Source organism: Antrostomus carolinensis, unplaced genomic scaffold, assembly GCF_000700745.2.
Source record: "Antrostomus carolinensis isolate BGI_N321 unplaced genomic scaffold, ASM70074v2 scaffold19039, whole genome shotgun sequence".
In the NCBI taxonomy this organism is placed as follows: domain Eukaryota; kingdom Metazoa; phylum Chordata; class Aves; order Caprimulgiformes; family Caprimulgidae; genus Antrostomus; species Antrostomus carolinensis.
Window position 1 is genome coordinate 5,972 of NW_010338157.1, and position 11,496 is coordinate 17,467.

At 38.3% G+C, this 11,496-nt stretch overlaps 1 protein-coding gene across 1 annotated transcript in view; it reads right to left on the reverse strand.

The window, feature by feature from the left end:
* Positions 1-1,016: 1,016 nt before the first annotated feature.
* LOC104530739 (alpha-1B adrenergic receptor) overlaps positions 1,017-11,496 on the reverse strand; it is an 18,468-nt gene continuing 7,988 nt past the window's right edge. Inside the window, exon 2 of the mRNA XM_010175421.2 lies at positions 1,017-1,651. Coding sequence (XP_010173723.1) covers positions 1,089-1,651 — 563 coding nt within the window. The 3' untranslated portion in view covers positions 1,017-1,088. The remainder of the gene's footprint in view (positions 1,652-11,496) is intronic.

Below are 11,496 nucleotides of genomic sequence, written 5' to 3' on the forward strand. Positions count from 1 at the left end.
CTGAAAAATACTAATGACAGTGAAATTTACACTACTCCATTGTTTTGACTCTTTCTCTACTTATCTGAGTGGCAAAGTAAAATGTGCAATACTGTTTTCAAAGTGTGCTGAAAAAAACAGGGGCTCAGCATATTTGCCCTAAGGTTGGGTTTTGGGTCTCCAGCGGTCAGTGCTCTTTTGTGCTGTGTCCACAACACTGTTTACGAGGTATTTGAAGGGATTTATGAGTGTTGTTTTTAGATCCTCTGGTAGCCTGTATGTTTACAGACCACTTGCTAATGTGCTGAAATTTAGATTGTGAGCTCTCATCGTTGCTGGTATTTTCAAACTTTCAAAAAAGAACATGGTGAAGGACAGAGGAGTTATATATGTTGGCAGTAAGAGAATCATGAAAGGGAAGCAACTGCAGAGAGATTCAAGGACACCCTTGGAGTTCCAATGGCAAACTTAACTGCTATCAGTGTTTTATTTTGAAGTGAAAATCGTGATGAGGAAACTTGGCTGAATTCCAGTCCTATAGTAATAGGTGCAAGTGTTTAAATTGTTGTGAAATTACTTTAATCTTTGACATTGTTTTCCATTTCTAAAGTGCTAATGTACAGTGAAGTACAACAACAATAAGAATTTACAGGCAAAATCAAGGGCAGCTAGTACCCTGGAGAGGTACAAACAACACTGCATTGCTCACGCCCACTCACAGGCATCCATACGTGTGGCTAGCACACGTGTACACACACACATTCATTCACATTTCCCCTGCCCACCCCCAGATTCATACATTCTTTCTATATACATAGGTGTTTGGCTGGTCCACAGCACTTCCACAACAGCTAAATAATTGGATGTGCGCTTCCCTGGGTTTATGCAGCGCCTTCCCTGCACTCTGTTCTTGCTTCAGTAGCCTATGGCACTTGACCCGGAATATGGTTAGCCCCTACACTTTGCCACTCTTGTGACATAAATCTGCCTGTTCCTCACTGGCTTCCTTCTAGTGCTATACTGAGAAACTGTGCAAAGGTCCATTTCTTCACCTGGGCTAAACATCAAACAAGTTAGCATACAAAGAGAACAGACCATTTAGAATCTGTTCATTCCAGCATCGTGTTTGCTCTACAGTTGTTTTTACCATTCAGTGTGTCACAGATGCCCTCATGGTCCCCATTGCTGGAAGCTTGGCTGCCTGCAGGAACGTATCCATTGCGTTCTGTTAAGAGATTGAAGGTAAAGAACTGGCATGGGTCCTTTTGTTTGCTGCCTTCCTGTAAGGGACTCAGGAAGGAGCTGGAGTTTTTCCATTCCTGGAATGTGCACATCTCCATATGTGGGTGAGTGATTTTGCTCAGGTAGCCAGGGCTGGGAGATGCTGAAGATAATGTCCTCTGACTGCCACTTAGGAAACTCCCACTGTCTTCCAGAGAGTCCTTCCTAGGGTGTTCAAAGGAGCACCGATTCCAGTTTCTGTAGCTGTAGGCCCACCACCCCAACTGCTTTCGGCGGTGGCACTGGCATTTTAGGATCTGTATAAAAGCCCTCTTGAATTCTTTGCTTGAGCAAGGGTAGATGATTGGATTCAAGCAGCTGTTAAAGTAGCCAAGCCAAAAGATCACCTTGAAGATCGTTTCAGGGGGCTTCAGAGCCGAGAACAGAGATCCTGTCCAGAAGAAACAAGCAGAGGCAATGTCTGAGATAATTGGTTTACCTGCCTTTACAAAGGGTAAATATCCCATCAGATCACTGTTAGAAACTGTTTATTAAAAATCTTTAATAAAGATGTTGCTTTAATTTTTGGTCTTTTGGTAATAAAATGTTATTTATGTTATTTTCAGATTTAATAAGGAAATGCTTTGCACTATCTGAAAGCTAAAAGAGCACATAATTAATGTAGCATTAAAAATTAAAATATAGTCCTTGTGTTTACATGTACACATCTGTTGCACTAACATCTATTGATCCCAGTGAAAGCTCAAACCTCAATTGTCCAAACTGTTGCACAATGCACACATGGAATAAGGTGTGCCTTCCTCAAAGAGCTTTTGAATGTCATTTTTGAATAAAAAGATCTAACTGTTCACAGGCTTCTTGGAAGGAGTGTGTTCAGACATACCTTTTAACTCCTAATACTTTCTCTGGAAGCTCCTAAACATCACCCCGTTTATCTAGATTATTATGATAGTATAAACCTCTTGAAACCTGAAGTTAGTTGTGGTACTTCCCATACCCCAGGCATTAATAAAAATGGTGTAACCCAAACAAGGAGATTATTTTATGAATACTTCCTCTTCTGTTCACAACTAAATAATTTCCCTAAAGTGGCTACCCAGATGAAAAACTCATACTGGGAAATCCATTTCATGTACTTTTAGTATTAAAAACATGCAATTGATCAGCTAAATTTAGCAAATGGGGCTTTATAAAAGAACGTGTGACATTTTTAAAGCAAAACAGGCATTCAACAGTTATCCTTTGCTTCTGGGAAAAGTAATCAAAGAGCAGGGATTCAGGAGAGAATTCTTACATCAAGAACTGGAGTTAGATTTGAAGAGTTTTTCAAATGGAAGATGACACTCAAGCCTGATTGTCACATCTCTGAGAAGAGTGACCTTTTACACTGGAGTGGATTCAGATTCCCTGGGCTGTGAAAGCAGCTGAGTCAGTTGTGACTGTCAGGATGCCTTAGCGGGGAGGGATATGATTCTAGGCATATTTCCCATCTCTTAGCAATGTAGAGGCCATGGCTGGGTCCTCAAAACTATGCAAAAGCACTTCCTAGCTTCTTGGGTAAATAGCACTTATGTGCCACAGCAGATACCGCTGTTTATCTAGATGACAATGCTGGCCTGATGCTGACTATAGGGGTCTGAGTCTCCTTAGCTCTCGAGAAAGCTAAAGGGAGGTGTGTGTCATTCCTCATACACGCACTACCCTCCTCAATGTGTCAACTAGTCCCTGAGCTGGCTCAGAAGAGAAAATAAGATGCTGAGATGGCATCAGTTATCTGGAGAGACACTTCCTCTCCCTCACTGGGCAACAGGAGTCAGAAAAGATCCTGTGAATCCAGAATAACAGATTTCTTTTTTCCCCTGGCAGTGTTTTGGGATGGTGCCAGCTGGCGCTAGCTCTACCTATTGCCTCAGAGCTAAGCAACACGCAAGCCCTTCAGGTTAAAATGAAGGTTTTAAATTACAAGGTTCATAGTATTTCTTCCATGACTCCTGCACTTTATGGACTTTTATTCCATGGACAAGTCTCTTCTAAGTTGAACTCATACCCCTTATTGCTTTGCTGCTGCTAGTGATTCGCCGGGTTTGACAAATGCCTTTCTGTCCATCTGATGGAGATCCTACATCTGTCCTGAACAATAATGCAGAAAGCACAGAGTAAAACATGTCTAACATCAGAGAAACTATGAATTGTATTTGATAAATTTAAAACAGATAAATCAAACCAATACAAGCACTTAAACTATGTCTTGTAAGCGTTACATGCTTTTTGATGAAGATTCCTGGGACTCTATGGAATAAGCCAATAAATTGTTGTCAAATTCTTATAAAGCTTTAGGAAAAATTAGCCTAAGTTTATAACTGCAGCCAAAATGAGAAAGATTCTCCAAAACCTCCCACATGCACAGCTGCAAACCTTTTCAGGATTCATTTTGTAAATAGTAACTGCTAATATTTTCCCTTCAGTTTAGGGAAAAGAGAAGCTTTGTGACTTTGCAAAACAAGTACAAAGCATGATTATGTACAACAAGGAACTTTTTGGCACTCCTACTGATAAATTTCTTAAAATGTTTTCTGGAAATCCTTTAAAATATAAATGTTTTTTAGCTCTTACATCCTAGTAAACCTCATGAAGTGGCTGAAGAACTTCAATTTTTTCTATGTGTGAATGTTGAATGAGCAGAGGTGAGTTATCAGTTGGTTTGCCTTTCTTTCCTACCGTAACAACTGAAAATCTGCAGGACAGTCCTCTACCAGATTTAAATATTTTTAGGCAGGTTAAATATGGACAGAGTAAATGCTATGATATAATTTTAAATATTTTTTTTTAAAAAAAGAAGTTTACTGACAAATGTTGTGAAATTCGCTAAGGACAAATAAAATGAGCTAAGCCAGAGAAGAAAACTGGCAACCAATGCAGATAAATGAGTTGTGCTTGTAAAAATCTATATTGGACATGAACTGAATATAACTACGCACAGTAAAGACAAAGAGAAAGGGAAAAAGGTAAAAAGCTGAGTGCTGAAAAATGGCTAATCTTTGTACACTGCTTCAAGTAAGAAAAAAAGGTAAGGAGCTTATGCCTTTCTTTTGTGATAATCTATTTTTCAAATGCTATTTGAAAAAAATGACAGCAGGCAATTTTCAGGAGCTGCAGCATGCATTTTCAAAGCTTTTTATATTAAAAGGCAGCAACACAAGAGAGCAGAGAATTTCCTAAGAGTAGCCCTGACTGACAGGGGTACCTTGTGTTCAGGCATGATTCTAGAAAAATGACTAAGCCCTGATCAATCATTTAAAAGCTATCATGACCCTAGCTGAGTCGTTAACAGAAAATCTGGAAATAAATCACTTTGGAAAGTGAGGTCGTGGTGTGATTGAAAAATAAATATCAGCATTTAACTACAGTAGTAGAAAAGTTTTGAAACTACAAAATTCAAGAATAAGTGTCAAGGAGTTAATGAAAACACTAATCATTAAACACTACTTCATTCTCCACTTTTTTCTGGTTCTGCAAACAGCACAATGCAAGTGTTGTTTGACTCTTAAATTATACATAAACCAGTAGATTAAGTTTTCACAAGAAAGTAAGGAAGGATGCTTTTCTGAACAAGGAATATTAATTTGATAAATAAGCCATTGACTTATAGACTGGTGTGTTAATTGCTTTTATTTCAGACTAATGTATTTAGATTGGATAGAATTATTCTTAACTCCTCTACCCTTCCTAATATACATATATATATATATATGCAACTGCTCTGAAGGGAGATAGATTTCATCTATGAATTTTGTCTATGGTATAATGTTCTATTACTTCCTATTTTTTTTTTTCAGAAATCACATGGTAGATGCTTAATCCAAGAAGGCTCTAGCAATAAGAGAGGTCACTGCAGTCCCAGTGAGAATAAGTTCATGTACAGGAGCACAACTCATTTGCTCTCAGATGGCACTTTTCATCTGTCAGTCATCCTGACTTCGTGGCATCCTCCTGATTTTACTAGTGGGCAATGTGAGCTGGGGGAAGGTCAAAACAATTAGTTGAAGGGCATATGCTAAATAATTTTCACCAGTAAGAAAGTTTTTGTTGTAACAGGAAGAGAACCATGAGACCTGGCATGACTCTTAACCACTAGAACTCACAGTGGGTAGTACAGCACATTCAAGTAGTGTGTTTGGTGGATACTACTTCCTTTGCCACCACCCAAGATAAAGCAGAATTCAAGAATATTTCCTGAAATTAACAGAAACTGTTTGATGCACATGATCAGATACATTGGTGGCCCTGCAGAGGCTATATGTGATGACAACGTGATCATAGCAAAATGGATTTGGAAACACTCTGTCTTCCAAGACAGGAAAATTCTGAAACATACTGCCTAAGAAAGGTGTAAAAATGCAGCCCGGGAGTCTCTTAAAAACAGAGTAGACACACATCTACTGATTTATGTGTAGATGATCCAGCCTTTGGGTTGGAGGATGCCCTGAATGACCTCTTCAGATCCCTTCTGGTCCTTCTTTCTCTGATTAACTCTGTAGAATATAACTGTGTTCCTCAGGAAAACTTTATGGCTTAGGTTTTGGCAGCCCAGCAGAGTTTTACATTTGCAGTACTGGAATTCCACTGACACTGTAGTCTTAGATCCCCTTGGTAAATATATCCATTATTTAGGTTGAGGATTAACTGTTAGAAAAATGGAATGTCTGAGACAGATACTTATTTGGGCACTTATTCTCTTCAGGGCTTTGGAAAGTTTCTGAGGTTTTGTGTTCAGTCCTTCCTTACTGGGTGGAATCCCAGCCTGAATTTTCTACAGAGAGAGAAGAAAAGCTGTTCTTTATTATTCAGAAGGTAGTTTAGATGGATGTTGCTATACATGCCATGTACTTCTAAATATAGTTTAATTTGGTGACTATTATGCAAAGCTCCAGTGCCTTTCACCATATAAAGATATGAAAAATATTTTGATTAGCTTGTGTATTTTTAACATTACCCTTTTCCCTACCTTGTTCTTGGAATTAACAATACCTTTTATTTAGCTGCACACATGCTTTACCTCGTAATTAACCTGTCAGGAGCAAACAACTGGAGGCTATTTTGGTACCTCGATAAAATGATAAAGCTAAGCCTACTAGACACACACTAAACATCAGACTAGTATTTCCTCCTCTAATCTCCAACTGCTTTCCCATCACAGTCTGAAAAACAGATAAAATATTTCCCTGTACTGATTTAGATTGCTTTTGAAAATGGCTGGAAGAGTTTGCATATGATTATCTCCTTAGTGATTTATTTGTGATGAGGGTAGCCACAGTGACTTCCCTACTCAAACTGATTGCTCTCCTGATGCTTCATGTTTAACAGCTTCACTCTAAGGGAATGTGTATTTTCTATTCTCTTTTATTTTTCTGCACTAAAACCTGTGGTTTATTAAACATAGCACCACAATCTTACTTGGTCAGTTTTGATTGTTTTTTGACCATGCTTACCACACTTGATAGAGCTATTCAGTTTGGAAATACACTGAGCAACAGTAAATATAATAAAAAGGAATTAAGAAGTATTTTATTTAGTGAAAGCTAATTTCATTTAGGGTCTGACTGGTTATTTATAATGAATACTTTGTTATACAGAAAGTAAGAAAAGCACTCTTAGTGAAATTAGGGACCATTGTGGGAAACAATTTGCCATATTAATTTTCTTCACATATTCTGCAGAATATCTGGCCAGAACCTCACTGAGATATTAAGATTCATAGTCCACTGGAGTCAGTGGGAGTCTGAAAGCCTTTGTAAAGGCTCATAAGGACTTCAGTGGACTTTGTAAGAGTCCTTAAAATAGCAGGGTGAGCAGCAGGAAAATCTTCTGGACTGGCTTAATCCCAATACTCTTAGTTAAGGAAAACTCTTCACTGAAGGAGGTTCTGATGTAACCCTCTGCAGAGGAGAAACACACATGCACGCACACACATACACACACACACATCACACACACTACTATCTTGGTAGTATATTCACTCCTGCTCTGTTATTTTTCTTCCATCTAAATATCTGCTCCTTTGCTACATCTCACAAATGACTGTTGTATTCATACAGAAAGGAGGATGGGAGATTTAAGACCTTCTTTTTAAGGATCCTTAATGTAATAGTTGGCGAGCTTCTTGACAAAAGTGTAATACACAGGACGTGTTTGAGTTTCCACTTCCACTTTGTGGAAGAAGGAACTTAGCATCAAAATTAGACTTGCCAATGCAACCAACCAGACAAAACCCTGCAAACTACGGCCAGGAGAGGGGAGAAAACTTGCTACTCCAGCTGTGTGTGTATACAAGATAATCAGATACTATAGTGATTAGCTGGAGTTTAAATCTAAAAATTAATATGTAAATTAATGTTTATGAGCTAAAACTTTTGAAATTGCCTTTAATATCTCTGTTCCATTCTGCTCTGTGTGCTACTTCCAGACACACAGAGGAAATAAACAACTGTGTCTAAGTGACCAGCAGTTGTCTGTGACGACAGTCATTTGTGAAACATCACTGGGTTGCATTGTGTGATTATATTTCCTCCCTTCATCTTTCATGCAAGGAATATATGTATATTTATACATGATGGGTCTGAAAGCCAGGAGCTTAATAGAATTACAGAATTATTGCAGTGAGAAGGGATGTTACAGGGTCTCTTGTCCAGCCCCCTGCTCAAAGCAGGGTCAACACTGCATTAGGTCCCCTGAAGCCTTCCCTTCTCCAAGCTAAAGAAGCCCCATTCCTTCACCCTCTCCTCACACAATGTGCTCCAGCCTCGTGATGGTTTTGGTTGCCTCCACTGGACTCACTCCAGTTTATCGTTGTGTTCCCCTGCATGAATGCAGTACTCCAGACACAGTCTCATTGAGTGTTGAGTAAAAGGGCATAATCACTTCGCTCCATCCACTGGCTCCATTCCTGTTATACAGCCCAGTATGCTACAGCTTGCATCTGATAGGGACATTTGGATAGTTTTACGTCTTATGTTAATGTTTGTGTGAGTCACCTTCATGGGAGAGGGTTTTCTCTGTGTGTGTATTTCAAGATTGCCATATATTTATTATTTGTACCAATGGGAGGAAAATTTTAAACTATTAATTATTTTTTAATCTAAAATTAACCACATTCTCCTTTACTATCTGCCTTCTCTTTACTATCTTCATTTTTTCTTTTTCCAGACATGTTAGCTTTCCAGTTACTTATTTCCTTTATTCCACTTAATTTTACATATTTATTTCTACTCTCCTTATATCTGACTTAGTTTCTAACTGCAATTGCTAATCTCTCTTCTAATCACTTTCTGTTGTGATAATTGACATTCTATTAATGAAACATCCATTTTTAATAAGTTGTGTATTTGATAGTATTTGATATCAATTAAGTATCTAAATTACTAATAGAATGATCAGTTCTGTTCAGAATCAATAGATATCAACAGAAAACAGTTGGAGAGGAGTACTGTGAATTTCCTGGATTTAAGGAGAAAAAGTCTCTATGGATGAGTTTTGGGATGTCAGGTGCTATGTTTTCTGACAGTTACAAAAAAAATCACATTTCGAAATCTTCTAAATCCAGTTTTGCTTAGATGTGAGCCAGCCTAGTGTGTGTGTTCCTGTTCCCTGGAACAAATATAACATTTGTTTTTATTGAAACAAAACAGGCTGGAGTTGCTAAGTACGACATATTTTTATTGTAGTTAGTTTGCTGTTACTGGAATATGTCGTGAAATATATAATGGACTAGAAGGAGAGCTTCACTGCACAGGTTTTTGTCATTGTCTTAAGATTAAAGCAAAGCCATAAAATTTGAAACTACTTGTCTTTATTTGTAACAAGTTAGAAAATGAAGTGTTTCAAAACTTGAAACACCAAGTGGGGGTATTCTGGAGAGAAAACCACCTTCTTGTTTGAAAGTCATAAAATAGAAATAATTACAGAATTGATAATAAGTAGTTGGAAGTTTTGTTACAGAGTCTGGTCAAATTTAAATAGTTAAGGTAACCTTAGAAGGCAAACATATCCTCCTTCATTCAGAGAAGGGAATTATTCCATTTTGGTACAGATTGGAGTCATTCTGACTGGAGTTAAATCTGAACTTTTCAACACTCCACACAGGAGAAAATGCCAATGTTTTAAAAATGACTGTAGTGCTGAAAAGCATTGCAAAATATGAAATGATAACAAATGCATTCTGAAACATGAGAAACAGGAAGATTCAACAGTACCAAGCCTCGTCTCTCAGTCTGTTCTTGATAAGACAACTTTTGCAAAAATTAGTATTGTTTTGTGAGAAATTTGTTTTATGGTGGAAAAGTGACTTGATCAAATTTGTAATGCGACCAGTGAGACTTTCCCAGTGCTAGGCAGAGGATGTCTACTGGTGGCCTGGCTGGGAACCTCCGCTTCTCTCCTGCAGTTCATGCTGTGATTCCTGAGCCCTACTGCTGCTAGCTGCTAATGGCTGAGTGATGGCCACTTCTTAATGAACAGGGAAAGCTCAAATGCTACATGGGTATAGCTAATAAAATTCTCCCTAGCTGTTCTGACCAGAGTTTATATGAGAATGAGTTTAGAGAATGCGGAAAGGATGTATTCGTCTTTTATTTAAGCTTTCTGTGGTTCTTCTTACCACATGCTTAGCCAAGTCAGCATGCCAAGGTTTTAAAGCTAATTGGATTTCTAAAGCTCCTGATTTCTTTCCTTCCAGCACTCAATGTTTGTTTACATTCCTCTGGACTTATTTATTATAGGAAAAAACCCCACAGTTTACAAACAGTAGATGATGAAATAGAGAGTATGGTTATAAAATTAAGAGTTGATGAAGACAGGAGAGACTGCAGGCCTTCTGGAGAAGAGTTAGGATAACAGTGAAAAAAGATCTTCAGAAATAGGAAAAGCATCCAGAATCAACAGAATAAAATTCAATAAAGAAAATGAAAAGAAAGATAGTTAAATTCTAACTACTACAAACAAGTAATGATGGCTAGCATTTGGTTATGGTTTTCCAGCATGTTAGTGTCTCTGTGGGGATGCCTTGGGGTGCATATCCCAGCAGTGCCCAGGCTGCCAGGCTGAGGGACACCATGGGAATCACAGTGACCCTGCAGTTACCAACAGGGTGCAGGACTGCATTCCCACGTTTGTGGGTAACTTGTGTGTGTGTGTTGGGGGAGAGCACTTTGCTGCTGAGAAAGGAGAAATATCAAATAAGGAATAACTGACTAGACAATGATATTGCAGAAGATAATGTGGGAGAAATAGAAATACAATTATGCTGTTGCAAGTACAGCAGTTCTCATTCTTCATTGTATTAACAAGTATGTTAGGTATATATCCAAGATCTAGGTCAGCTATTAAGAAAAGTGTCCTGGTTGTGAGGAATTTATGTCCTAGAACTGACTACCTATAGCAGTTGTGGGATTCTTTTTGCCAGAGCCTTCTGGCCCTACAGTGAGCAAACACTTGTGAAGGGTGGTGAAGGTTATCATTCATCCAGTCCTCAGTTCTTGAGTCTTTTATTTCCCTGTTTTCCAGTTGAATCCTTGAAGTCACACAGAGAAATCTCCCCTAACTCTTCCAACAGGGTAAAAGTGGTTTACACTCATTCCCCCATCTCATTCAAACAGGGAGATGAATGTCTGCAGACCAATACATTATTGGTATTTACTAAACTCAGTAACTCCTACCAATCTAAGCCCTGATCCTGTGCATACAAATACTCAAGCAGGCAAATGAAAGTTGCAGACATACACAAACGCAGAATCTGACCATAAAGAGTACATCTCCCTATGGATACGTTCATGAGTTAGAGCAATGTCTAAGGAAAGCATTTTCCTTGCTGTCTTGTAGGCTGAGAAAGGTTATTGTTTCTATTTTCTTATCCTAATTAAAATTCACATTTTCTTATCATCCACACTATCTGTCTCTGATAAAGCGTGCCTCATATTTCAGATGGACAAATCACTTCTATGAGGCTTGCATGAACTTCATTCACAATGGCTCAAATTTGAGAGACTTCTGAAGGCTTCAAAAATAGACTTACCTAGAATGGCCAAAATAAAACCAGGACTTTACCTAACTTGAAGCTTTGCTCATGGAAATTGTACAGAGAGAGGTCAGATCTTTTCACTAAAACTCAGAGTTGCTACACCTTCTAATATTACAAGCAATTGCAAAGCACAGTAGCTATATTTGCATTTTTTAAAGGGACAGTGCCCACGTATTTAACCACAGAGCTACTAACATTGGCAT